Genomic DNA, 27,455 nt, shown 5'->3' with positions numbered 1-27,455 from the left:
CTGAAACAGAGCCCCAGGACTGGGAAATGGTCCAAAATGAATGGGGGAGCTCCAAGAGAGACTGGGAGATAAGGCATAGAGGAGGCAACAATCCACAGAGAAGAACTGGGAAGCAAAGGAGGAAATGAAATGAGCCCATTCAAATACAGGAATAAGCCTAAGAAATACCCCCAAGTGATCCGGTTGTAGGAGAGCTGTCAATTGAGATTTTGTTGAATGTGAAATATTTCCTAATTAGCTATCAAAACCATGAGCTGCCCAGGAACAAAGGAAGTTTTCCATGATGTTGGCAGCCAGGTCGCATGGGCCAGAGCCTTGGCTAGCAGGCACTTAAGCCCCTGGAGCTTTGCCATATTATACCAGCTGAGGACCTGGCCTTAGGTGCACGCTCTTTGACACTTGCCAGAGTGCTCTGGCAACTTGGAAGGGTGATGCAGTTGCTAGCAAGAGGTGAGCACAGAAACACTGTCAGCACGGACATAATGAGGATTTGGAGCATCTGGCAATTACTTTCACCTTTGGGGGTTTTCTGTGGCTGACACTTTTACTAGGTTGAATATCTGTCAGCTTTCTTCTTTATTCCAGGGAACTATGGATGGAATCAGGGATGCACAGTCTGTGAATTAAGAAAACTTTTTACATTTTATTAGAGTAATTTAATCTGCAATTTACGAGCAGGAGGGTAACAGATTTTGCATGCTCCAGCAATCACTGTTGTAGTGTTCATCAGCAATGCATTGTAGGATGGTTTGTATAGCTGATAGTGCAGATTTGAGCTTTAGCTGCATGTCTTACAGTAGTGTGTTTCATCGCCAAGTTAACGAGAGTTAGTAGGCAAAATCCTTAAGGAAAACTTCAGTGGAGCACAAAGCCACAGCATGCCATTCCCCAGCTTTGGGTTTTCAATTCAGTTCTGCCAGACTGACAGCACGTTAATTATTGGAGCAGGGGTGTCTGCATGTATGTGGGGAGGATGCAGGTGAGTGTGTTGCTTTCACTGAGCCCGATCCCATTACACCAGATTTACAACAGACCTCAGCTGACGTGGCTCCACTCTGCACAAATGTTCACGTGGGAAGAATCAGGCCTTGTGAGCTAACTCTTCTAATGCTCTTTCAGCCACTTGACGAATTACTTCTTTACAGATGCTGTAATAAGCAAATAATGATGGACTGCAAAATGAAATGAGAAGGGAAGTGCTTTTGGTTTATAGGAAGATTTAATAGCAATTACTAATTGCATTTAAATAGCCATTCTTACCATCAGCAGATAGCTGTATCAGGGAAGGACACCACATTGGTCCAGGGCCAGCACAGCCATGACTGGTAATGAACAAGCAATCTGGTAGCATGCAGTTATTGTTGAATTATAACTTGACTGGGACCCAAACAGGCAGTTGTGGTGATTTCATGTACAAATGAATCTACACTTAATTCATTAAAATGCCATTTTGAACCTTAATATTGCTTCAGTAAGGGTATCCAGCAGTTTATTCCCACCTGTTCCATGACTAGTTCAGGCTCAATTGAACACTAATACATTTTCTCCCATGGAAACGTGGTGGTAATTCATTTCATGTATAATTGAACAATTTTTAAATAGTCATATTCTTGGAATAATGGGATCTTTTGCAGTGCAGCAAATTATCAAAAAGCATGTGGTAATTTTTATTAGCCTTAGTTCACTTTTTTGTTCTATCCAGTTCCTCGAACAGTTATGTGCAAATATTATCTGTGAAGCTAACTTTCATTTCCCTGCTGATCCTTCTTTCCCAACACAAAACTGGGGTGACTTGGGGCAAGGAAGTGCACACATGCCACTGCAGACTACCAAAGAAAATAGCTTTTCTTTGCATAGTACCAGACCCTACAATGCCTTGTTCAGATTCGAGCACCTCATTGCTAAGAAGATGTTACAGGCTGCAGAGAACTTAAAAGAGAAGCAAGAACAATTATGAAAGGTCTGAGGTGAGAGGGTTGCTTACCTGGAATAACACCATAACAGAAATGAAGCTTCGTAGCTTGCAATGAAACTCCTTTCTGAGAGGGGAGATGACAACTGCTCTGTAGTATTTCAAGGATGCAAGTACACACAGGAGGAGAGAATTGCTCTGGTGAGACAAAGTGGCAGAATGATTATCCTTCAGCAATGAGACAGAGGGATGTAAGCTTGAAAACATACTAACAGTGCTTCCTGTTAGTCAATGGAATAACTTCCAAGAATCAAACTTTTCATTGGTAGAATGAGCCTGCTCACACATGGCAGGCAGTTATATATAAAAAAATAAATATTAAAGCATGTTTTGGTGTGTCTATTAGAATCTCCTGCTTTTAGGAGTCTGAAAACTGGCAGTCAGCTGGATTGTTACACTTGTGTGACATCCAGAAACTTTCAGTGATTTCTTTCTCAAGACTCATCCCTAGTGACATGGGACATCCAGACCATTTCTGTGCCAGATGATTTAGCTCAGTTAACTGCTTTTCTTCCTTTGTCATGTAGTTATTTGTTAAGGTCTCTTTGTCTTTGAAATGCGTAATCAAGTTCTCACTGTGCTTGATCCAAAACTCAGTGTAAATCAATGGAAGTCTTTTTATTGGGCTTTAACTTAAGCCCAGAGATTAGAAAACATGCTTATATCTAATTAGATGAGATAATCCTCAAATCCTTGCTAAGGGGTATTGTATACAGTAGTTCATGTTCAGTATTTGATGATTAACAACTTCCTTTTTGAGAGAAGCAGTATGGGGTTAAGTGTTACCTAGTGATGGGATTGCAAGGGATGAGCTTGCTGGTGTGACTCGGTGAATGTGAAAAGTGGAAACGTACGATCATCTGATCACTTCCTGCAAATGGGTCTGTGACCATGAATTTCGAGCTCAAGCAGGTTATATGGGAACTTGCCTCATAAATAGGAATTTGTGACTCCTGAAGTGGCACAGGCAGGACTATATGATTTTCCTTTTCAAAGTCAGAAATATATATAAATCATATTTGTGAATCAAAAAGTAAAATCTTGGTTAAAATTCTCTGGGCAAATCGTTGAACAATGTTTCTTCAGACTGTTTTTTTTCTCTGACTCTGTTTCTCCAATATGAAACTTTACTGAACCAACTCAATGGAGTGACAGGCCCATTTTGAAGAGCTTTGTAGAGAACGATATGCTTGTAAATGCTGAATATTTCAGCCAGTTTTTGTATGGCTTCAGGAGCATTTGTATGGCATTGCAGCTGCAAGATTTTTTTTCTTTTTTCCCTACAAACTTTTACTGAAGTTGTTATTTTCATAACACGTTTGAGAGGAAAGCAACGAAGACAATCCTCTCACTGCCCTTCAGATACCAACTATCTTCTGCTGGATGATCAAAGTTTTCTGGATGGTGCTTGCCTCCAGGCCTGTACACAGTGAACAGATGTGAAGTGAATTTTTTAAAATATGCATTGACTTTTCAGAGTTCAGCAGGCTGGTGAGAACTAACTTCTGAAATATGAAAATGAGTTCCCTCTCCTGCTGCAGAACCAAACTTGTTACATTATTTTAATTTTTAAAATTTTGTTTATTTATGAATGCCACCAGGTGACATGTTTTCCAGCAATATGTGACAACACATTATAAAAGTAATTTCAGACAGCAGGAACTGTTATAGATGCATTTTGTCCTATCTATCATATCAGAAAAAGTGTTCTATCTGCCATATTTTAAATTATGGGTTATTTTTTAGGGGACTTGAATTACTAAATTGTTTCTGTTCCTAAGTTTTTGCTCTTGGGCAGAAAAAAAGCTTTACTCATTTTGGAAATCAATGATAAAATGTACATCAGTACTGTCAGAAATATCAGCCCTTTTGCCTTACTGGTTCTGCAGAGCAGAGAGCTGGCTTAGCAGAATTGTGGCAGCGGCTATTTTGGGTGCCGTTACAAAGCTGGGACCTGTGGAGATGCAGTCTTCAGTCTCTGGAACAAAAGGAGAAATTGGGAGCTGAAGTAGATGTGAGGGGATTCTGAGGCTCAGAAGAGAAAGAACGGTGTGTTCACAGAATGGCTGAGGTAAGGAAGGGACCTCTGGATGTCATCTGGTCCAACCCCCTGCTCAAGCAGGGACACCTAGAGCAGATTGCCCAGGGCCATGTCCAGGTGGCTTTTGAAGATCTCCAAGGAGGGAGGTTCTCTGGGCAACCTGAGCCGGGGCTCTGTTGCTCTCTGCAAGAGTGGGTGCTCTCGCTGAGGTCTCTGTCCTGCTCTCATGGGGGCAGCTCTCACAGCTTGCGGCACTGCTGCATGTCCTGCCTGCCTTCTGCAGCAGCTCGAGGGGACAGGGATCTCCCATAGCTCCCATGCCGACTGTGCCAGAGCCTCCAGGCAGCTCAGGCTGCAGGAGGCACCTGTGCCACTCATCTTGGAGACAGCTGGAGAGCAAATGGAAGGGAGCCACTTACAACACGAGCTACTAAAAGCACCTCATCACCTCTCTGCCAGTAGGACATGAAGCTCCCTGAAGCAGTCTTGTAAGGACTGGACACAATTTTAATTTCTGCCTCCGGATATAAACAGGGTAAGAGAATATTTTGTGCTCCTAGACCGCGTTTCGTCTCTGTTGCAAACAAGGTTTTTCACAGGCTCCCTGTGATGTGCTTTGAAGTTATACACCTGTGCAAGAGGACAAGAATTAGATGCTGTATCCAGATCTGCTATCCAGTTGGCATACACTGCATGGGAGAAAAATGTTTCCAAAGGTATGGTGTTACAGAAATAACTGCACTTCTGCAGAAAGACAGAGGGAGTGTGCCAGGAGCTCTGTGTACTCATCAGACCATGCTCACATGCATCTCCTGAATCCTGCTCACCTTTCATGTATGGGCACTTCTGGAGTGGTGGAAGATAGTTGTCCATGTGTGAAAGGGAACTGAAGGTAACTGTGTTGTAGTTGCTACAGTCCTGTGTATGTATATATACTTATATATATACACACACTGATGTGAAAGGGGCTGGTGGAAGAGCAAAGCTGAGTAAGATTTGACTGAAAATGCATGTCTGCAAAAGAAAACCTGTTGGCAGGCTACAGAGTTTTGCTCCAGTGAGATATGTGAAACCCTCCTATGTTTTTCTCGGCCAGGATTTGAGGCTCTTTACTGTGGAGTGTGTTTTACAGAAAAATTGAGAACGTTCTTTGGTAACCCTTGGGATTTTTGCATCATACAGCATATAAAATAAGCCTGTTAAATTGATAACAGATTTTCTTTTCTCTTGTTAGTGACTACTGCCATTTTAGATGTGTTGTGCAATGGTATTATAATTGGTGGTTTTTGTTGGTCTTGAGCTACATTTAGTTGCAGTACTTTTTGGGTTTCTTCACCAGAAATAATTCCTGAGTGTGTCAGACAAACTTCAGGTAGGTCACACAACCAGCGAAGTCCTCAGTGTCCATTCTCAGGTGTCATGCCAGTTCCCCTAATGTTCCTCTCAGCACAGCAAGCCCCATGGCAATGAGGGTGCTGTTTGGGGAAATGCTCCTGCTGCTGTGAATCTGAACGTGATGCTTTGGGTCTCTCTGCTGTACATGCTCCCTGGGTCTGTCACCTCTGTTCCCAGCAGGGTCGAAACTTGTCCAGCCAGGGCCACGATGTTTCTGCAGTGCTGTGGAAGAACTTCTCTGGTTTCTCCTGGTATCAAATACTTCTGTTAGGCGTACTGTGAAAACTGAAATGGATTTTTTTGTCCTCCCCCAAAAAATCATAGTTTAGCTTAAACTTCTCTACCAAATGTATTAATGAAAATACATTTTAAATTTCATTGTCCAGTTCCCATCCATCAGTGGTGCTTCTCTATAGGGTGATACCTGGTTCTTTTAAGGAATTTCAGCTACACACTAATAACTGTTCAGATGCCTAATCAGAGAGCAAACTGTCCTGGTGCTAATCATGTCCCTCTAGCCAGAGAACCAGAGAACAACGGGTAACTGAAGAGAGCAGCAACAAAACAGCACACCTTTTCAACAGGGAATGTTTAGCTGAATGAAGAGCGTTGCAGGCTGCGTGTGAAATTATAGTAAGGTAATATTCAATATAACAGTGTGGATATGTGAGAATCATTTTGACTAGCAATATCACTTTTAAGCACTAAACAGTTATTTTATCTGTCTATATTGAAAGTTGCTCTAAGATCAGAGCAACTTATTTTCCTATTAATATCTAATTCTGTAATCCATATTAAATCTAATGAATTCTTTATTCTTCTCTGTTTATTAATTGTGCTAGTAACTGGAGCTTCATATCAGTTCCCTTCTAAGACTATACAATTTGGAAATACAGTTCTATTGTGCCAGAAGCAAACTAATACTATTTACCAATGATTATTATCTTAATAAAAAGGGACCGAGTTAACCGACCTTACAGTTGATATGCTGCCTGTATCGCTTTTCACATTACCTGAATGCAAGAGTAAAGTTCTCCTTGGTCAACCTCATAATATGCAATAGGAATATGTATAGTGCTTTTTCCTTCCAGATCCTTTTCCATAACAAATGAACATCTCTCTGCCCTGTGGTCTTGATTACGTTCATATTGAGATGTTTCTTGCAGTTAAATCTGCAAATCTTTGTGTATTTAACTAGAGAAAATTCTTTTGGGAGATCTAGAAAGATGGGCAGAGAGCGACAAGTCTTCACTCCTCCTGCTTTTCAGGTTCCAAGAAAGGGAGTCCTGAGGAATGATTGCTCCTTTTGGTTCACAGTATGAAGAAAAATTCTCAACGACTGTTTAGGAAAAGGGTCCAGTTTCTTGCAGGGACTGCTTGCTCATCATCTTAAGGTCAGGACTAGATGAGCGTTGAGAATTTGCTCAGCGTATTGCTCTCTGGTATGATCCAATTTTTGAGTTGCACAAGTAGAGAGCATCAATGGAGGTGTTAAAATGCTTGAATTATAGCCATATTTTGTTTTTCAAGTCATTAATATGCATTTTGATTGTCTCTATCTTCAACTCATTCAGAGTAGAGTCCAGTAAGCACAGGGCATTATTGGTATTGTTGGGTGAATCTCATAATCTTCAGAAAAGAAACTCCAGCACAGTTAGATTACAGAATGAGATAGTATCTAAATGTGATCTTATGCTGCTTCTCAAATCTTTATGTCATTGCTCTCAATCTGTTTATATTAGTTATTAAACACAGAACTTTTATATCCTGTAATACTCTTAATTTATACAAGCTTTACAGAATGTGGATTGTTTACATTGTCCTACCCTTTCCTACCTACATCTTACCATCCTTAAACCTTCATACTCATTAACAAGTGGATATTATGAAATATCCTTTTTTTCTTTATCTTCGATGTACTTCAGAAGTAATTCTTGTTTATCATATAGTTCTATGTAATTCTAGCAAATAAATATGAAGCACTCATTGTCACTGCTGCAGCATCTGTAGTCCATGGTTGTTCAGACTCTGTACTCTGGATGCAGCTCCTCAAACACTTTCGTAATCTCAAGAAGAGTAGAAGTAAAGGAAGCAGACATCATTAGAAGCCACATTTCTCGTTCTGGGCCATTCCAGGGGGCCACCATCCCATGCGAAACCATTTGGAGGCTTAACTGGTAGCAGGCACCCAGGATGTCTGTTGGGCCACCCTCCTGCTTGACGTCTTTGCGAGACACAGTGGCCAGTGACGTGACCCTATCTCTTACATGTCCCATCTATTATCTGCAGTCACATCCTTGTCAATCCACTATGCTTGACTTGTAGAGAAATAGTATCTTGACTGCTGTTTGTGACTGTGCTCTTAAACATTCTGTTATCATATGTATATATATGATGCTGTCTCATGGTGGAGAAGGTCTAGAAACGTGTGAAGCTCTCACCCTTTTATGTTTTCTTTTATATTTGCTAGGTCTGGATTGGAATGAGGTGTACTGCTGTGCTAATTGATTAAATGGCATCTATCATAACATAAAGAGATCAAATAGAATTATTTTCTCTCCTGTGTTACAGTTTACAGCTCTCAATTCTGCTCAGATCATTAGCGTATAATTTTCAGATGAGCTAGCCAGAAGGTCCCTAAATAAAAATTAGTAGAAAAGATTAGCTAGGAAAGCTAGACTGGTAATGAGCTGTTGCACTATGGTAATGTGCTAGGTTTATAGTTCATATCTAGCCCTAATCAGTGATGAGTGCAAGTTGTCAGCATTTGATAGCTAATTGGTGTTTCTTGGAATTACATTGCAACAAAAACATTGAAATTAATATAAAGCTTTTCTTTATGTATGACAAGTTAAGAGTTAATTATAAATGCCTGGGTCAAATACACCTCTTAGCTAAACTTTATGCAAATGTGTTGCCCTGAGGGAGTATTTGTGGGTTGACAAATTTCTTCAGTCCCTTTTGCGTCATAATTTACTGTTTTTGGAAACTGATACAGTAGCAGCTTTGAAAACAGGGACCTTAAAGCCATTTGCTATGTATTTAATGTGTCATACATCATACGAAACAACAACAACAAAAACAAAAAACTAAATCTGCCCTACTGGAAAATGTTAACAATACCATAGTGACTTGAACTCTCATAACAGCCCATTTGTTATTGATTGTATTTACTCCATATTCATCTGAGAACTGCTGTCCTCCCAGAGAATTAATTGGACATAAAATCATAATATAGATCTGAAAAAATATAAAGCAGGAATAATCTAAGCCACGGGACATGAAGAACTTAAAAGCCTGGCTAACTTGACATCTGTGCGCTGAGATTTTTGTCATTGCAGAGCTATAATTAGGTGGCTCTAATCACTCTCATAATGCTAATACGGGGAACGTCCTTTCTGTCCTCAGTAGCTGGTGGTGGGAATGACTTCTCTGCACTACACTGTGTTTCAGAACTGTGGAGTCTGACAAGCTCCAAGAGCAGGACTAGCTCTGGCATACATGCTGCAAGAGACTTTTAGCCACTTTCTAAGGGACCGAAGGATACATCATCATACATCTCTTTCCAGTCATCCCAGTAGATTTTTTTGTTGGCCATTTAATGGACCATTTCCACTCAGATTTAACATGGGGACAGGCCTTCAGACATCTGAAGCCTCCTCAAGGCTCCTGGGCCTGGGCAAGGAAGGGGGCAGAAACCAGTGCCCGCTCAGGCTAGGCCAGGAAGGCATGAGGCTGCAGCCCTCCACTGCTCTGCGCTGCTGTATGTGCGTGCTGGCTCACACAGGGCAGCAGGGAGAGGAGGAGCTGAAGATGATGATATGAGCTGGGTGGGATGCATCAAGGTGGGGTCATAGGGAGCATGGAGAAGAGGGGACAGCAGAAGGGTAGGAAATGGAGGAACAGAGGTCACAAACCCACAGGAAACCAGTCTTCATTATTTCCTCTATTCATAGAACAATTAGTTTCATTTATTCAGATCCTTACTATTCAAAGTGCAATTAGATGAATACATTTTCCTGCTGAGTAAAATCCATACAGTCAGCAGACAAACCCCTCTCTAAATGATTTGCTCATCAGCGTGTATGGAGGATGGAGAGAAGAGAGGAGCTGAAATGAGTTCACTGCTAGATTGTCTGAATTAAACGATCAATTTTTGCTATTGTGATAGCTGCAGAAGTTATCATTGAAATGTTAAGAAAGTCCTGCTACGACACATTCAGTATTAGCATTCACGTGTTGGAGGGACAAATCCTGAAGGTGTGAGTGAGTTTAAACTCACTGTAGAGTAAACACAGACACCAGATATTACCTTCTTGAAGGGGGAGCCTTGATATTTCTTGGCTGTTCCAAGAAGTGGAAATGTGGAATAGCCACTTGTGCATTTAAATTCAGCACTCCTCCATGACAGCCCCAGATACAACCCTCACCATCTCTTTTGTGCATAATGATACCTAATGTCTGATTTTCTAGGTGAAAGAACAGTGGTAAATGTCATCTGTCTAGACTTGAGTAAATAACTGAATTGGAGCCCCATGAGGAATTATTTGTTAAGCTGCAGAAGACAGGGAGCTGTAAGATGCATCTGATAGTGAAGACTGATGAGGCAGCAGTTGCTTGCATTGAAGTGGAAGCTATCAGAGTAGAGGAAAGGCCACCAGGGAAGTTTCTCAAGGATCAGTTTTGGGAGAGATTTTATTTCAGGTTATTATCAGCAGCCTTGACACACAAAGCAGGAGCATGCTAATCACAGTGGCTGGTTGCACAAAGCTAAGAGCCATCGTCTGTACAAAGGAAGAACATCAGCTGGGAGCAGCTGCGGGACCTTGAGGGCTGGAGTAATAGAAGTGGCATTAATGGCCTGTGCAAGGGCTTGTTCTGACAGACTGCTAACAATTTCTACTGAAATCTGGGAGCTTATCAGCTAGACAGAGGAGTGGGGGTGTCTGTGCTGATTTAGGCGTGTCGGTTAATGACCACGGGTGTCCACAGGCAATGCAACAGTGAGAAGGTAATGAAGTCTGCAGACACATGAGGAATGGCAATAGAAAAATATTAATGCCCCTATGCATAAATATTAGGACTAGCAATTCCCCTCCTGGTTAAAGCTCTGGTCACCTACATGGATGAAGGATGAATTCAGTCTGAAACAAGTACAAGAAAGGCTGGTGAGGGGACCAGGATTGTCAGGGTGTGTAGTGATAGTACAAGGAGTAATGGCTTAATACTAAAAAAGGGTGGGTTTAGATTAGATAAAAGGAAGAAACCCTTCACTCAGAGGGTGGTGAGGCCATGGAACAGGCTGCCCAGAGAAGCTGTGGATGCCCCATCCCTGGAAGCACTCAAGGCCAGGCTGGATGGGACTTGGAGCAACCTGGTCTGGTGGGAGGTGTCCCTGCCCATGGCAGGGGCTTCTTACAGGTGATCTTTAGAGTCCCTTCCAACCCAAACCATTCTATGATTCTTGTGAGAGAAGACTAAATTAATTTGGCTTCCATACCCAAATAGGGTGAGGCAACAGAGAGAGGGTGAGCAGCAGTGTGTTGCTTGTTCATGTAGCAGGAGTATTCCCATTACTGGGGAGTGAGAGCAATGGAAACCAAAGGGTCATGCTGGAACATGAATAAACAGGGGGGTAGATGGCTTCTAGCATGCTGCTCTGCAATGGCAGTGGTTGTGGGCAGTGCTAGGAAGCCCCAATGTTTTCAATGATGGGTCTTGTAAATGCTTATGGAGGATGATATGATTCTCTGTACTGGGCAGGAGCAGGAGGTAATAATTCAGTTTCTTCCCACCCCAAGCATCACCCCCTTTTTGATGACAGTCTCACAGGAACACAGAACAATTGATGTATTCCTTTTCCCTCCTTCTCTGTGGTTGTTGGCCATGTGCTGTCCTTAACACAATGACCTGGGCCTCTCTTGTGCCTGCAGACCCAGCACCCAAGGACTGATGGGATTCTGAGGAGTGCATTTCCCCATCCTCAGGAGAGTGCAGTGGGCATGCTGAGGGGATGCAGGAGGGAGGCTGCAGAGCCTTCTTGTAAACCACAGCAATACAAAGTTAAGAACATAATAGTGGCCATACTGCTTCAGACCAAATGTCCCTCTAGTATCCTGTCTAACTAAAGCCAACAGCAGATGCCAAGTACAGAGTGTAAGATTAGGACAAGAACTTTGCCAAAATATTCCTGCAGCCTCAACTATTTTCAGCTGCAAGATTCACTGAGCTTCAGCATCAGCTCTGTAAACAGAACAGGGCCCTTCCAGGCACATTGTAAATGAGTCCAGTTTGAGGCTTTCTGAAGATGGTTGAAGGTTGAAAGGGGCTTTTTGTGAAAGACTGGCTCAGCTTGTGTTTGAAATTTTATTTCAATGCTTCTGGGATTTTGAACAGCTGACTCTTTAATAGATATCTTTTTATCATTTAAAGCTAAATACATACAAATATTAGTAGTTGTATTTTGCTTTCTGGCACTCACAAGTCTGTTCTGACTGCCAATCTTGTGGAGAGGCAGCTATTAGCATGGAAATACTCAAATTTACAGTTGATTTTCTGGGTGTGATAGATGCCTATTGAATTCTAAAGCATGCTCTGGTTACCTCAGGTAAAACTGCAAGCTATGTAACAGTTACGAAACACCAAGTCTAAAAGAGTTCCTTTTCTGTGGTGTCACAGGCTATTAAGAGATCTCTGAAGTGCTGGAGATATGAGAGTCTATTGAGGAGCTTGTCTAATTAATGGCATTATAGTGGGCAAAATAAATCCCACTAAAATAAAGAATCCATTTAAAGGGGGAGCAAAACTTCAGATAATATGAAAAATGCATGTGCATCATTAATATTTTAAATTGCTGCATAGATGAAGATAAATGCATTTGATACGGCCGATCTCCAAATGGTTTACATGACAAATATATATACATTTAAAATCATTATATATTGATTTGGCCACTTTTGCTTACAATAAGAAATATTTGCATGGAGACTGGGGTCCCTCAGGTTTTATCTTGCATCCTCTATGAATAAAGTATGATGAAGTGTGAGGAGGGTAAGAGAACCAAACATTTAGTTTTCTTGTGCCTGTGTTTATAGATGAGAAAATTCCCACTGCCTTGCAGCAGCTGCTAGATTTGGCCCTGTGCTGCCAAAAACTTTTAAACACATCATAAAACTGCCTGTGGTTCCGTGGTTTAACTTCATTGCCATGTATTTGACTTCAAGAAGGGATTATTCAATTCATTATCTCATGCATCCAATCACAGAATCTGTAAAAGCCCAATTCAAATCCTGCTGAAGCCTTTCTGTTGACTTCTGTGACAGCTGGGTTCGGACCACACTGCCATGGCTTTCAGCTCATAAAAATCTCAGTTCTGAGGCTTTTTTTCAGACATCACCAAGCCACTCACAGATAGAGATTTTTTTTTAATCTGTGATCTTTAATTACAGCGTAAGATAGCATCATCACTGTTGTTGTTCAGTCTGTTTCATCACATCTCTCAATCAGCCCATTGTGAGGGTAGCTCAGCCCATCTGTAGACAAAAGTTGTTGCTGTCTAATGACCATTAATTTTTATGTGAAATGAGTTTTTGGTCTCTCTCCAATTCCTAATAAGCTCAACCCACCCCTGTTGGTTGTTGGCAGTGGCAGTATAGAGGCAAAGGACTTAGGGGCCAGAGAACTCTGCCATTCATCTGGTTCTGCAAACATCATTGCAGGTGTCAAACAAACAAACAAACAAACAAACAAAAAAACTTATTTTGACTTGAAAAAAGGCAGAATGGAATCTGTGAAGTGAAATCAGCTTTCTAGTCCATTTTGCTTTTTGGAAGAATATAGATGTAAAGCAGAAGCTGTGTAGCTAGACAACTAAGTCCAGACTTAGTTATTTACCCAGATTTTTGGAAGATGACGGACTCGCAGGATATCTGCTGACTTCAGTGGGATTTTCCAGGTGTCTAGGATATGCATGTATCACCTGTACATGTCAGTACAGAATTCCAAAATACCAGTCCTGAATTCCTAGATGGTTTGGACCTCAGGTATGTGGATCCCCAGCTGACAAACGGGAAATGACACATAAAAATCCCCCAGTTTCTGGAATTTGCTTCATCTGCTTGATTCAAATCCTAAATTAGCACATCAATTGGCTGTAGCAGAGTCCATCTTCCTTGCCAATTAAGAGGTATTGCTTCTTTTAGCAGCTTTTAACAGTTTCATACTTCTTTGTGAAGGAGAGTTTGGAGTTGCATGTGAAGACGAACTTTAAAGAGCTAATAAATTGACTACCAGGGATGGCACTAATTCTTGAGGTATCTGACTGTATATTTTGCTCTAATATTGTTAATTTAATATTTTTACTGCTCTACTTTGTGTTTTGACAGTTGATAGTGAAGATCCACTTTCATATGAGTGGATATTTTTTGGTCCGTTAATCTAAATGAGCAGTTCTGAGAGGATCAGCATCAAGAAAATCATGTTTCTAACAATTTGTCTCTTAATTTTGGCATCCAAAAAGGTATAAATACTGGCTGAAAGTTGCCATGTGGTTGGCAATTTCTCTTACCTGTGTATTTTCCTCTTGTGTGTTCAAGGGTAGAGTTTAAGGACTCTCAGCCACGTTGCTGTGGGAGCACAAATAAGATTTTATCCATCCACCCAGCCATCAATTCTCACAATACTTGTGGAGACTTTGAGGCTTTTAAATTGTTTTCTCAGAGTTTTTTTAAATTAGCCAACAGGCTGAAAGTTTATTGCTGGAGGCGATAAGGCAAACTTGTGAACAGATGCATGGGCAGAATAAACTTCTAAACCTAACTTTCTTCTGGAATAGGTCTAGTGAGTAGCATAGATGAACCGTATAATTTTCATAATATTAATGACAAATAAAGTCTGTTATTTTTTTCTCTCTCTCTCTCTTTTTTTTTTTTTTTTTTCTGTGCAGGACTGTGTGTGTGTTCTCCATCCTCTATGATAATGCTGTGGTTTGAAGGCTGCAGGGGTCTGGCATATAAAATCTTACTTATCAAAATGCAAGGTATTTTGCTGAGTGACCTTCCAGTTTCCTGGAGATGTCATCTGTTTATGCTAGCAGCAGTTCCAAGTGGAATGGTTTCTAAAACCGAACAGCAGTCAATTTATTTTCAGGTACCACTCCATTTGGGATTGCAATTAGGATAACTAGAGCTGCTCTCCAGCACAGGAAACTGGGAAGGTCACGCTGCCAAATTGTTGGCGTCTTGATGAAGGAGTGTAAACTACTGCTGTCTCTACTGCAGATCAAATTAGTCTAACCAGAATGAAGTAATTATGAAACCCTCCCAAAAGATCATGAATATTCATGGTTCAATTACAAACATTTGAAGTTAATTTTCTGTGTGAGGAAATAACCCTGGTATTCCACTCTCGGTACATATGAATCATAACACTTCTTGAAAGCAAAGGGCAAAGTGCTGTTGTTGCTTGCTCCTCGGGCCAGTGGGTGCCACTGTGCACAGCAGCAAGCACCATTTCTGTCCTCCTTCCAAATGATCACTCTGTATTCACCGGGGAGGCAGCCGAAATGGTCACCCAGCTGTCTGGGGTGTGCACAACACAAGGGTCGTGCTGGCCTGGTGGGCAGGTGCTTGCTGCTTGCACTGAGGTGAAAGCCGAGGTGGCCGCTGCCCTTGCTGTAGGCGTCTCCTCGCTGTGCTCAGGCCGTCACCCACCCGAATCAGCCACCAGAGGGGTGCTGTGAAGCTGGTTTCCAGGACGTGTCATGAGCAGATTGCCAGGGGACGTGTCCTTGTGTTTCTTTTTTTGCTACATGATTTCCCCCATCACTGCTCTGTAGCAATGGTGTTGGCCGGCCGCTCTCCACCTTGTTTGTTCCCAGGACGCAGGCAGCCCAGCAGAGGCAGGCAGGCTCCTCAGCTACTCCAGGGGCTGTTCAGAAGTGGGTATGGCTGTTGTCCTCTCATTCAAAGCAACCAAGTCGCTTCACAGTGATAAGCTGAGCCCCTGTGATGCTTCCAGACAGGGAGCCAAACAAGAAAGGAAGGGGGAGTTGAGGGAGGGAGGTTTTTTCCTTCCCTTTGTGAGTATACTTTGGTAGAGGTTAGGACAGAGCCTGGCCGCATGCAGTCTTTAAATTATTTTAAATCCATGTCATTATTGGTTTTAACTGTGGGGATTTTTTTTTCTCCTGTCTCGTAGTCTATTTACTGCTCAGGTTTTCCTGTGGCATGGTTGGTTTGGGGGAACCTGGCTTTAACTCCAACACACAGTTGCAGAGCCTAATTAGCTCCCTGGATTAATTGAGCTTCTGTTTTTTAGCCGAGAATTTATTTGGAGCTGGCACTGTAATGCCAGCTAGGCCAACCAGGATCCTTTCCTTTTGATTAGCGTTGTGCTTTGTCTGTGTGTTCTTAATGGTTCCTTGTGAATGGAGTTTGGCTCAGTGCTAGGAGCTGGAGGATGGAGCCTGTGCTGGTTCAGCTCCGCTGGCAGCACAAGGAAGCATGAGGTGGTGGAGGGGACATCTTTCTCTGGGCTTCCTCAGGGCTGGTATAGAAGTGTGCAGCTCAGACCCTGGCTGGCAGTGTCAGAAACCGTGAAAACTGCTTTATTGTGAGGTAGATCTACTGTGGATAAGCATGAATTGCTGAGACCAGTCAGTGGAACCTCCAGTCTGGGGCATTTCTATGTCATTTCTGGATAACAGGCTTTTCTTTGGCTATTTTGTTGACTATTAAAAATTCACCAGCTTTGGGAGCTACTTCTGTACAAAGTTACAATTCTTAAACCATCCTTTTTTATGGTCAGAGGGACTGTCAGTTTCAATGAGTCTGTAGCTGGAGCTATTTGGGTTGTCCTTTTATTAATTTTCTGTCTTTGTTGTAAAAAATGAAATAATGCCATTATGTACATCTGTGACATGCTTATGTGTTGTCACATGCACAAGAATTGTTCTGCAATATGAAATTTGCACAGTTAGGCTCCTACAAGACAAGAATTTTAGGAGGAAAACCTATATCTCATGAACATTTTTAATATTAGAATTCAAGTAAAAGCCCCTGCCATCCCATACTTGACTGCAGCAACTCCTTTCTCCTACCCTTGACTTCTGCAGTATCACATCCTTTCATAACCTGGTTTTGATGTTCCCAGCACATGAATCTGACCACAGTATCTCCCCAGTGTGCTCCTTTCAGCTGGCTCCCCATTCCTCTGTGCAGTGAGGGCAGCTTTCTGGTTTGTGCTGGTGTACTTCATACATGATAACTAACTGCAGCATCAGTGGAGTTTCAGTTTGCTTTTCAGTTTGCTTAATTTTCGCTTTAAGGCTAGTTAGCCTCTATCCGGAACAAGTTTGCAATTTCCCCAATGCCTCATTTTATCAGGTGAAGGATTCCCCAGGTTAAAGGCCCAACATGTTACCCATATTTCTTCAACTGCCTTGCTTCGTTCTGCTTACACAGCCAGGCTTACATGGCTGAATCACCAAGTGGCTTTACCAGCCACTTGGCCTCACTTTGCTTGTGCCTACACCCATTGCTCCTATTTTGTTGCTCCTTCTGTAAAAATTATTAACAGAAAGGAAAGACATAGCTAAGGAAGCTATACTGGTTCTTCATGAACTCATTTGTTACCTACCTGTAACATCCAATGTTGGTTTTGTGCCTTTTAAGTTATGAACTGTCCTCTACAGAGATTACTTCCGTACAACAGGAGCCAAAGCCAAATGGAGTATTTATATGATTCTCTCATTATGCAGGCATTTATTACGATGAATAAAGCTGTGCATTAGCACAAGGGAGGAGAGTTAAGACTTTATGATCAAAAATAGCTGCCATAGTTCCAGAGATTTTTCCTTTGACATACCCCTGTAAATAATTAGATTACAAGACACCTGAGGGCATACATCGTCTTATCCTGTAACAATAATACCTTAAGGGACTTGACAACATTTTTCTTTTGGCCAAGTGCCTAGGAAGACACCAAGGTGTATGATTAATAGAGAGCACAAACACACACCCGTGCACGTTCTAAAGCTTATTTATAATACTGCATTTTAATCCTTGTAGAGTGTTATTATTTCTATTCCTGATGGTGCTGCTTTTGTCACTGAATAGCCCAAATCCTTATAGCAGTGGGGTGAGTGGAAGGGGAAGACAAGGAAAGTATTTTCATTAAGGTGTGTGTGTGGTGGGAGCAAAGAGTCTAATAGGATTTGTTTAATAATTCCACAGAAAAATCACGATTCCAATACTTTAGCTGGATCTTCCTCTCCAGAATTCCCTCCATTTGTGGAAAAGCTCTCTCCTTGCCTTTCCTATACAAAGAATGAGATGCTGGGCAATGAAAATTCCTGCAAATTTACTGAGCATAATATTTATTCTTACTGCTTCATTTTCCATTCATGAATTCTATTTTGCATCCCTAAACAAAAGCAATTATCATTTTGCCTCTTTTCTGCAAAACACATTTTGAACACATTACTAGCACGAATTCTCAGAAAGCTGAAGGATCTGACAGATGCAGGAAAATACAGGAAGGCTCTGTCCATGCTATGCCTCCTCACCTATGTAGTGTGGTGCAATGAGGCATGCCAAATTATGTGGGGGTTATGGGGTGCCTTTGATGGGTATCAGTGAGCAGCTGAGGGGACTCAGGTGGGGAGAGGGGCTTTGGTGGTTGTACAGTGACAGTGGAGGACATTAATAGGAGCAAGAGGTAAGGAAAGAGGAGATCAGTACTGGGAGAGGTGCTAGCAATGATGCTGGAGGCTGGCAAAGTCTGGTTTAGGTGGTTAGAGCACAGCAGCATGAAATGGAGCAGTGTTGGGCCACTTCAGGAGGGAGAGGGGGGTGGGGATCATGGTGTGGGAATGAGAATGAAGTAGGAGGGTGGATGAGGAAAGCCCAGGGTAAACACTTACAGAAGGGAACAGAAGTGTCTGAAGAGAAGAGCATGGCAAAAAGGGTGTGAGCACGAGAGCAAAACTCTCCTGTAGTGCAGGAAAGGATTGCAGCATGCCCAAATCTCACTGTTCCTCACCAGCAGCAAATACTAACTACCTCAAGGTAAATCGTGAGTCATCTCCTCCTTCCCTATTGCTTGTCCATACAAAAGGTGGCAGCTGGATGCTGCTGCCAACTGGTCAGCTCGTTCAGCAGTTGAAGCTTTTTAATACACAGGAAGGTTTCAGGCCTGCTGATACCTCATTGAAGTGTAAATATAAATCCAGCTGAAATTACATAAAATACATAAGAATATATAGATTGTGAAATCAATTACTACAGGGGCAGAAATGCCAGAAATAAGGTTACATTGGCAAACTTATTATGGCCCCATGGGCTACATATATTGTTTTCTCTGCAGGACTTTCTTTTCTCCATAAAATTACCATCTTTTTCAAGGCAAATGAAGGACTGTCTTTGGAGATGAATTGGGACTGTACTGCGATGTGGTCATTGTCAATAAATTCCTGCCTTGAACCGTGACAGAAGTTGGAAGGCATATAGAAATCAGAGCTGTGGAAGGGCAGGGAGGTATTCTGAAAGGAGCTGGTGCTATCTTCAGAACTGGTTCTTCTGATGCATTACTACTCTTTGTAGGTGGGCTGTTCCTGCACGCTCCTGGTTTGTTGGGTACCCAGGCTGAGGAACAGCTGCACTATTTTCTTTGCAACAAAAGTCAGAGGAAGCTGTACTTTGAATATGAAAGACTGTATAATGCTCAGTACTCTGAAAGATCAGTGCTTCACACCAAACACCTATGCTTAGTGAAGTCTTCAGTGCTGCAGGTATTAGCAGGGGATTATATACCCCACCTCAGAGGCATTCATCAGATACTACATTGATGAGCTCCACAGGAAAGAGAAAAAAAGCTTTTGAAGAAATGAGTCATTCTGGATGCAGAGCTGAGTTTGTGTAGTACTAACAGTAGATAAGGCAAAAGTCCACACATTAAAAGGCAGGGATTAAACGAAAGACTGGATAACTTCTTGTTTAGGGAGCAGTGTTTATCCTGTGCAGTGACTCAGGCAGGGGTCTAGTGGAGAAAATAGTATCCAGTCATGAAATTAAGGACTTGTTCTTAATGCACATAGTCAAGTGGGATTTAGGCAGTGTCCGAGCAAACTTTTCATTGTCTTGAGTACTTCATTATTCTAATGTATGATTCTATTTTGTTTGAATCTGAGTATAATTAATCATGAGGAAGGAAGATAGATATGTTTAAGAGGAACGTAAAGATGTATGCTTTTTCCTTCTTGCTGAGCCAGTGAAAGGACTAATTCACACTGATCCCAGTTTGTATGGTGATGTCAGAAGACAAGAAATAGAAAAGAGTTCACAATGCTGCTGTGAGAAATCTGTAACCTTCTACAAACCAGCCTTTGCTCAATTTAATGAGCAACACGCACCCAGCAGCAGCAGCCCTTCAGTGAGCTTTCTTCAAAATTTCCTATGTCTTTGTTTTGCACAGGCAGAAGATCAACAAAGCTCTTCCTTCTCAAAACTCTTTCAGTCCAGACCTTCTCTTTGTAAAACTTAAGGCTTCACAGGAAAGTTTGCTTTTGCAAATACCAGCTCGTGAATCACCTAATGAAGCAATTCAAAGGCTTTCCTTTTTCAAGCAGAAATACCATGTCAGCACTCAGAAGAGCAAACCATCTACTTCTCATCTCACACTGTATGAAAAGTGAATTTCAGTGAGACGTACAGAGTATTTTGTCAATAATTTTACGTGCTGAGGATAGGGTGAGTTAAAAACTAATAGCTGCTAAGCCACATGTTTGCGTTATTATGTTCCCTTTGTTTTTCATTCTTTCTATTAGAAGTTGGTAGGTGCTATTGTGAGAGATCTGTGAACCATGAACAGGTGAAATGTCTTATGACAATGTCTAGCATTGACAAAATACGAGGTTAGCAAATTTCTTCCTCTTTATTTTATTTTTCAATATACAATAGTGACAGGAGACTAATTATTTTTTCTGTGTCCAAAGCTGATAGTCAAGATACAGGCAGTGTTGAATGTGGAAACTCTGAAATTAGAAATCAGTACTGGTTGGGCTTTTTTTTGCTGTTACTTTTCCTGCTTCAATCCTAAAAAAAAAAAATCTGCCCTTTAGTTTCTTTCTGGTATATGTCACAGAATTTGAATTATAGAGTAAGAATCTCCTCTGTCATTCTTCCTGCAAGTGTGCATTTCAATACAAGGCAGATGGCACAGATTACTTTATATTCATAATGCATATAGCTCTAGGAGAGCCACGCCGCAGCGTGCTGATGCTGGCTGCATGGGTTATGTATTCTCAGGAGAGCGACATGTTCAGAATGCATTCTTTTGCCCTTTCCCCTGTCATCTCATGTTTTGGTATGATAGAAGCACTACTAAATGAAAGGCTTGTTATTGATTTCTGTGCAGATGTTAATAATTTCTGTTTAACTCTGCACTGGAGTGGCAGTAACTGATGTACAAAATTTGACATCTTAATTATTCCTTGATGGAAAGGAGGGCCACTAACCTGGGGTACAGCAGCCTATTAACTCTGGATCTGTGGATACAAAGCAGCCTTAGGTCACAAGTGAAATGAGTGAGGCCGTCTCAGTGTAGTGTTTATGGATATTTGTTTGCTTCTCAAAGCTGCCAGACTGTTTTCAATGAGTCTGGAGCAGAAGGAAGCAGAAATTCTGAAACAGAAAATATTTTCTATCCAGTATTGCTAGCCTTGCTGAAATCACAAGTACTAGAAAACTCATGAGAAGCACAATTTAGGAGCTCCCCAACCTTATTACCAGATGCCTCGAAATATGATGATTGTCTGTCAGTCCTATCCGGTAGAAATAGGCTTATATCCCACAAATTCCAGCTTTATACAGAATTCCCATCAGCTGGGAATGTTAAGTGGGTGAGTAAGGGCACACATGCACCATAAGTATTAGCAGATATTGAACAGTGAGCCCCAAACTTCTGATCCATAATCACCGACAGTATTGCTATCATTACAACAGTGAAAGCAATTAATTGAACAATAGGTAAATATTAGGCTATTGTCTTTACTTTGTGCCGTATGTAACGATCATCCACAACCTTTAGTGTAGGAGATGCTCTCTTCAAAAGGATACTATTTTCCAGCTAGTCAGCTAGTCGACCTGTGCATCTTGTAGCTAAAGCTCCCTTAAAAATACGTTGTGTGTTTTTGACTACAGGACTGGATGAACACCACAGAAACGTTATATATGCATCATTATGCTGTTAAAATTGTCATGCTTGACAATTCCCATTCTTAGTCCAGTCATAGCCCCACAATAAGGCATCAGCATTTCAAAAGCTATCCTGTTCTGAACAATAGAGTAAATGGCAAGAACAGAAAATCTGATTCCCGTCTCAGCAGAAAAAAAGATCTAATATGAAAGAACAATTGTGAGAAGTCTTGAGGCTTGATTGTTTTGTATTTCACCAGTATCGTCCAAAATTAATTTCAGTGATTTAACTAGTAGTATTATAGACTACATTCTTGTCCTCCAGAGCTAGGCCAGAGTTTGCTTGTACACTGCACACTGGAAAAGGGCAGCAGTCTGATGTCTGCTGCAGTTGCTCCTTATCAGTCTCCAGTGCTGGTCTGCAACTCTGTATTCACAAAGAAGACAGTGCGGAAGGAATGAGACCAGAAGAAGACATAGAGGGGGAACTGGGAAAACAAAAGAAGTTTAACTCATAGTCCAGGGTCTTTCAGTGTGCTCAGCTGCAGACACAAGATAGTGCGAACCTGAGGAACAGAACTAATTAGGATTCCATTAAAAGGAGGGGAAAAAATCTTGCTGAGACCCAAGTCACATCATGATGGTCAAAGTGAAACCTTGATCGCTAATGCAGCCTTAATTCATTTTATTTTGCAGAGACAGCAAGCTCACCATGTTGCTTCGAGAGTCCCTGGGGAATATGAACTGCCGCACCACAATGATAGCTCACATTTCAGCTGCCGCGGGGAACTACGCTGAGACGCTGTCCACTATCCAGATTGCATCAAGAGTCCTCAGGATGAAGAAAAAGAAAACTAAGGTAAGGCGATGTATAACTTCCTTCTTGTAATGCTGGAGGGGGGAGCAAGAAGGACTTTGAAGGCTCATTAGTTGGGTAGAGCAGCATTTACAACATCAGGAATCAATTCCAAAGTGCATAGGTTGTATGTACGGTCCTAGGCGAGTGGCTCAGAGCAGGAGACTGGGGGGGTAAACACTTCAGCTTCAGACAGAAGAATGACTTCACACATATCTATTATAACAGGTTTGTAAGCTGGCCTTACTTAGTGATACAGCCGAGAGCATAAATTTTCAATTATATTCTTAGTACTGATGAAATAATAAGGAATGAAACTACTGTAAATAAAATTGGGATTAATGCTTCTCACAGAGAGCAGGAACAAAATAAGTGCAAAGCAATGTTTCCATTGCCAGTACCAATGCTCCTTTTATTCTGACTGCTTCTAAATATGCGTGATTGATTTTCCAAGAAGTAAAGAGATGGTGAGCCATATCCATTTCTGTGTTTATGGAGGCCTGGTTCCTTCTGTATAGCTTGCATTGGGAATTCGGTACAACCAGAGAATGTCTGATTTAAATTGACTGCCTATGGATTGACAAAAACTTTGAAGAGAGACAAGAGAAGGAAATCAGTCCACACACCATCACAGCAGTATGCCTCCAGAGACTCTGTGCACACATTATACAATTCCACACACTGGTAGTATGACAAAAAGGCATTGTCTTTTTCTGTGCCTTATTTGTGTAATGAGTTTTCTTGTTCCTCTTCAGACACACAAAATCAGGAAAGCCTGGGGCAAATATCTGATTTCCTTGGTTGGACTAAATTAGAAAAGGGATCCTGATTAATTTATTCAATTCTTTTTATTTTAGAAATCTCATGACTCTTAGAATGGGACTTTTAGAGCTGGGGCATTGGGTTCTCTGTTGAACACTGCTGTGTGCTTGCTGTAAGACTGAATCTAAGAGGCTTCAGAGCTCTGTACCTTAGAGATTTCCCTGTTTAGATGCAACTGTGACATTTTGTTCAAGGAGAGGTTTGCAATACTTAAATGTCACGGTCCCTGTCTCTCTGATGTTGCAGTACACATCAAGTTCTTCTGGAGGAGAGAGCTCTTGTGAGGAGGGCAGAATGCGGCGGCCAACCCAGCTGCGACCCTTCCATTCCAGAAACACCGTTGACCCAGACTTCCCTATTTTGCATTTGTCAAGTGATCCTGATTATTCGTCCAGCAGCGAGCAGTCCTGTGACACGGTGATTTATGTCGGCCCCAATGGCACTGCCCTTTCTGATAAGGAACTAACAGATAACGAGGGTCCCCCTGACTTTGTTCCCATAGTTCCTGCACTGCAAAAGACCAAAAATGAGGGAAGGCTGGAGGAAGGTAGTGAATCAGGACCCAGCACATCTGAAAGAGATTGCCTGAAGTGCAACACCTTTGCAGAGCTCCAGGAGAGGCTGGATTGCATAGATGGCAGTGAAGAGACCGACAAATTTCCCTTTGAAGAGATGCCTGCTCAATTTAGCTCAGACCAGATGTCTAAGTGCTCTGTCTCAAGCCAACTGGCAGAGCTTAGCCACTTACCGGAGTCAGATAAGGAAGACACAAAGCCAGAATGTCAGCATCCTGATAGAGAAGCCAAGGAAAATATAAATGCAACACCCAGCAAAACTAAAAGAAATCACTCCCCCATTCCTTCTGGAGCTCTTACTAATGTTTCAACTCCTTCTTCTCCCAGGAGTGTAACAGGCAGCTCTAGTAAAGAGCTTAGCTCTTGCCAGTTAGCACACAGCACCAGCTTGCAGAGCAGCAGAGAAGGTCTCAACACCTGTGGATTTGTGGAAGGCAAACCTAGGCCAATGGGTTCACCTCGGCTTGGCATTGCAAGCCTCTCCAAAACATCTGAGTACAAACCACCAACTTCTCCTTCCCAGAGGTGCAAGGTCTATACACAGAAAGGAGTCCTGCCCAGCACCACTCCCCCACCAGCTTCTCTGAGTAAGGATACTGGGATGATATCTAGTGAATCTTCATTACAGCCAGAAATCCGAACCCCACCAGTAGGAATGAGCCCCCAGATCATGAAGAAGTCGGTGTCTTCCAGCAGTGGGGATTTTGAAGAGACCATTCTTGATGAAGATCAGCAACAAAGCATTTCTCCTGAATCCAAGAAGGAGATACTGAGCACCACCATGGTTACTGTGCAGCAGCCATTGGAGCTGAATGGGGAGGATGAGCTAGTGTTCACCCTCGTAGAAGAGCTAACCATTAGTGGGGTCCTGGACAACGGGCGCCCAACCAGCATCATCAGTTTTAACAGTGACTGCTCCGTGCAGGCTTTGGCCTCTGGGTCTAGGCCAGTCAGTATCATCAGCAGCATATCTGAAGATCTCGAATGTTACTCCAGTGCAGCTCCTGTGTCTGAAGTCAGCATCACACAGTTCCTGCCACTTCCAAAGTTGGGCCTGGATGACAAATCCCAGGATGATGGCAGCAGGCGCTCATCTATCAGCTCATGGTTGAGTGAAATGAGCACAGGGAGTGATGGCGAACAGTCATGCCACAGTTTCATTGCCCAGGCATGCTATGGGCATGGAGAAGCAATGGCAGAACCCCCTGTTCCTGAGTTTGCAAGCACCATACAAAGTGCCAGTATGATCTGTGTAGGTGACAAACAGAAGCCAGTGACTGACAACATGCTCATACTGTCAGAAATGGGGGAGGAAGCTTTCGGCAAAGTGCCACCCATCAAAGGCTGTAAAATATCAGCTCTAGGGAAAACTACTGTCACAATTAAAAACACTGCAAGCCTCGGTAGCTGTGAGGGCTACATCCCAATGAAGACAAACATTACTGTTTATCCATGTATTGCCGTTAATCCCTTCAAAGCACAAGACACTGATGACGCTGTATCAGCAGTAACTGCAGACCCAAAGGCTGCCCATCCCCATGAGGGGAAAGAATCCAGTGCTAAGAAGGATATCAAATTTGAAGATCCTTGGCTGAAGAGAGAAGAAGATGTTAAAAAGGACAGCTCTGGGAGCAGCAGTGGGCCAAGGCCTGACATGGCCACAGTTCCAGCCAAGCCTGAGCACAGCACAAAGCAGTCGTCAGCAGACAGGTTTAGCAGCAGCAGTGGTGGAGATGCCTCTATCTCCCCAGGATCTGACAGTCTGAAGAGGATCGTGGACGGGTGTGAGATGGCAGCATCAGGCTCTGCAACCCAAAGCCCTGTTCATTCCATTGATAGCCTGAAGAGCCGCAGCCTCCCTCGAGGGCTTCCAAAAGCAGGCAAGCTGGAGGACCCTGACAGTCACCTCCTTCCTACTGCCACTGACAGCAGCGGAACCAGCTCTCCTGCCCACCCCCAGCTTTCTAAGGCTAGCCTAGACAAAAAAATGGCCTCTCCCAAACACTGTGTCCTCACTCGCCCCAAAGGGACCCCTCCTCTGCCACCAGTGAGAAAGTCAAGCTTGGATCAGAAAAACAGGGCCAGCCCCCAGCACAGTGCAGCCAGCAGCACCACCAGCAGTCCCTCCAGCCAGCCTGGGCCCTTCCTGGCCAGCTTCCCCGAGGAGCTGAATGCCAAACCCAAGGGCCCTGGCATTGACAACAGCAACAGCAACAGCAGCAGCAAGCTGTTCAGTGCCAAGCTGGAGCAGCTCGCTAGCAGGACCAACTCCCTTGGAAGGTCCACAGGAAGCCACTATGAGTGTCTCTCACTGGAAAGAGCAGAGAGCCTGTCCTCTGTGAGCTCCAAAATGAACCCTGGCAAAGACACCACCATGCCGAGGGCTGGAAGGAGCGTCAGCCGCAGTGTCATGTCCTCACCAACCAACTCAGGGCTCTCGCAGTCTGCAGGGGCCTCCCCAAAAGCTGGCCAGTCGAAGATCTCTGCTGTCAGCAAGCTCCTGTTGGCGAGTCCCAAGGCCCGAAGCCTGTCTGCCTCTGCCACCAAAACACTCAGCTTTTCAACCAAGTCTCTGCCTCAGTCCGTCGGGCAGAGCTCCAGTTTGCCTCCAAGTGGGAAGAATATGTCCTGGTCAACACAGTCCCTCAGCAGAAACCGAGGCTCCAGCTTGGCTTCCAAATTGCCGCTTCGGGCTGTCAACGGGCGGATTTCAGAGCTGCTCCAAGGCAGTGCCAGCTCCAGAGGTTTGCAGCTGCGGGGAAACTCAGAGGCAGAGGAGCGTGGGGGCCTTCACGGAGAGGAGAAGCCGGCCGTTCACATGCTGCCATCCCCTTACAGCAAGATCACCCCTCCCCGGAAACCTCACCGCTGTAGCAGTGGTCACGGGAGCGATAACAGCAGTGTCCTGAGCGGGGAGCTGCCCCCCGCCATGGGGAAGACGGCCCTGTTCTACCACAGCGGGGGCAGCAGCGGCTACGAGAGCATGATGAGGGACAGCGAGGCGACGGGGAGTGCCTCTTCTGCTCAAGACTCCATGAGCGAGAACAGCAGCTCTGCCAGCGGCAGGTGCAGAAGTCTCAAAAATCCAAAGAAACGCTCAAATGCAGGTAAGTTTTGGTGATGTGAAAGAGGGACACAGGCCAAAGCAGCTAACTAGTTCACAGTGGGGAGGCCAACCCTGAAGATGAGCTAGTTCAGTGCCAGCTGTGTCTAGTAGCAGAGAAGCCTGTCCAGGTGAAGTGTCCCGGGCTCTAAGCTTCTTCATTTTGTAACATGCCAAAATCTGTATGCTTGCATGCCTGTGCAGTGGAGTCTCCCCCTCATCCCTTTCATTTAGGTTTATTTCACATTAAGAGAGCACATATCCCTAAAGCTGTTCCATGTGGCCAGTGGCCACTGCATTCAAGTATTTATTTGTACAAATATTCTTCTGATTTGATTCCAAAAAGATGCCTTTGTGAGGCAGTGAAATGTAATTGTTATTGGGCACAGACTAACCTCTTGGTATGTTTGTGTTTCAGCAGCACAAGACCAGAGTCTTGCTCAAGAGCAGTATCTGTTGTGAGCTCACTTTATCTCTTCATGCCCTCTGGATGCCCAA

The 27,455-nt window shown here is 43.1% G+C and overlaps 1 protein-coding gene across 4 annotated transcripts in view; it reads left to right on the top strand.

Moving 5' to 3' along the window:
- The window catches only part of KIF26B (kinesin family member 26B), a 295,042-nt gene that overhangs the window by 246,165 nt on the left and 21,422 nt on the right, over positions 1-27,455 (top strand). For all 4 annotated transcript variants that reach the window (XM_035322070.1, XM_035322073.1, XM_035322071.1 and 1 more), the window contains 2 exons: positions 22,298-22,460; positions 23,526-26,961. In XM_035322070.1, the coding sequence (XP_035177961.1) occupies positions 22,298-22,460; positions 23,526-26,961 (3,599 nt within the window). The remainder of the gene's footprint in view (positions 1-22,297; positions 22,461-23,525; positions 26,962-27,455) is intronic.

The sequence above is a fragment of the Oxyura jamaicensis genome, chromosome 3 (assembly GCF_011077185.1).
Source record: "Oxyura jamaicensis isolate SHBP4307 breed ruddy duck chromosome 3, BPBGC_Ojam_1.0, whole genome shotgun sequence".
In the NCBI taxonomy this organism is placed as follows: Eukaryota; Metazoa; Chordata; class Aves; order Anseriformes; family Anatidae; genus Oxyura; species Oxyura jamaicensis.
The sequence above is the reverse complement of the archived record's forward strand: the minus strand, read 5'-3'. Positions and strand labels throughout refer to the sequence as shown.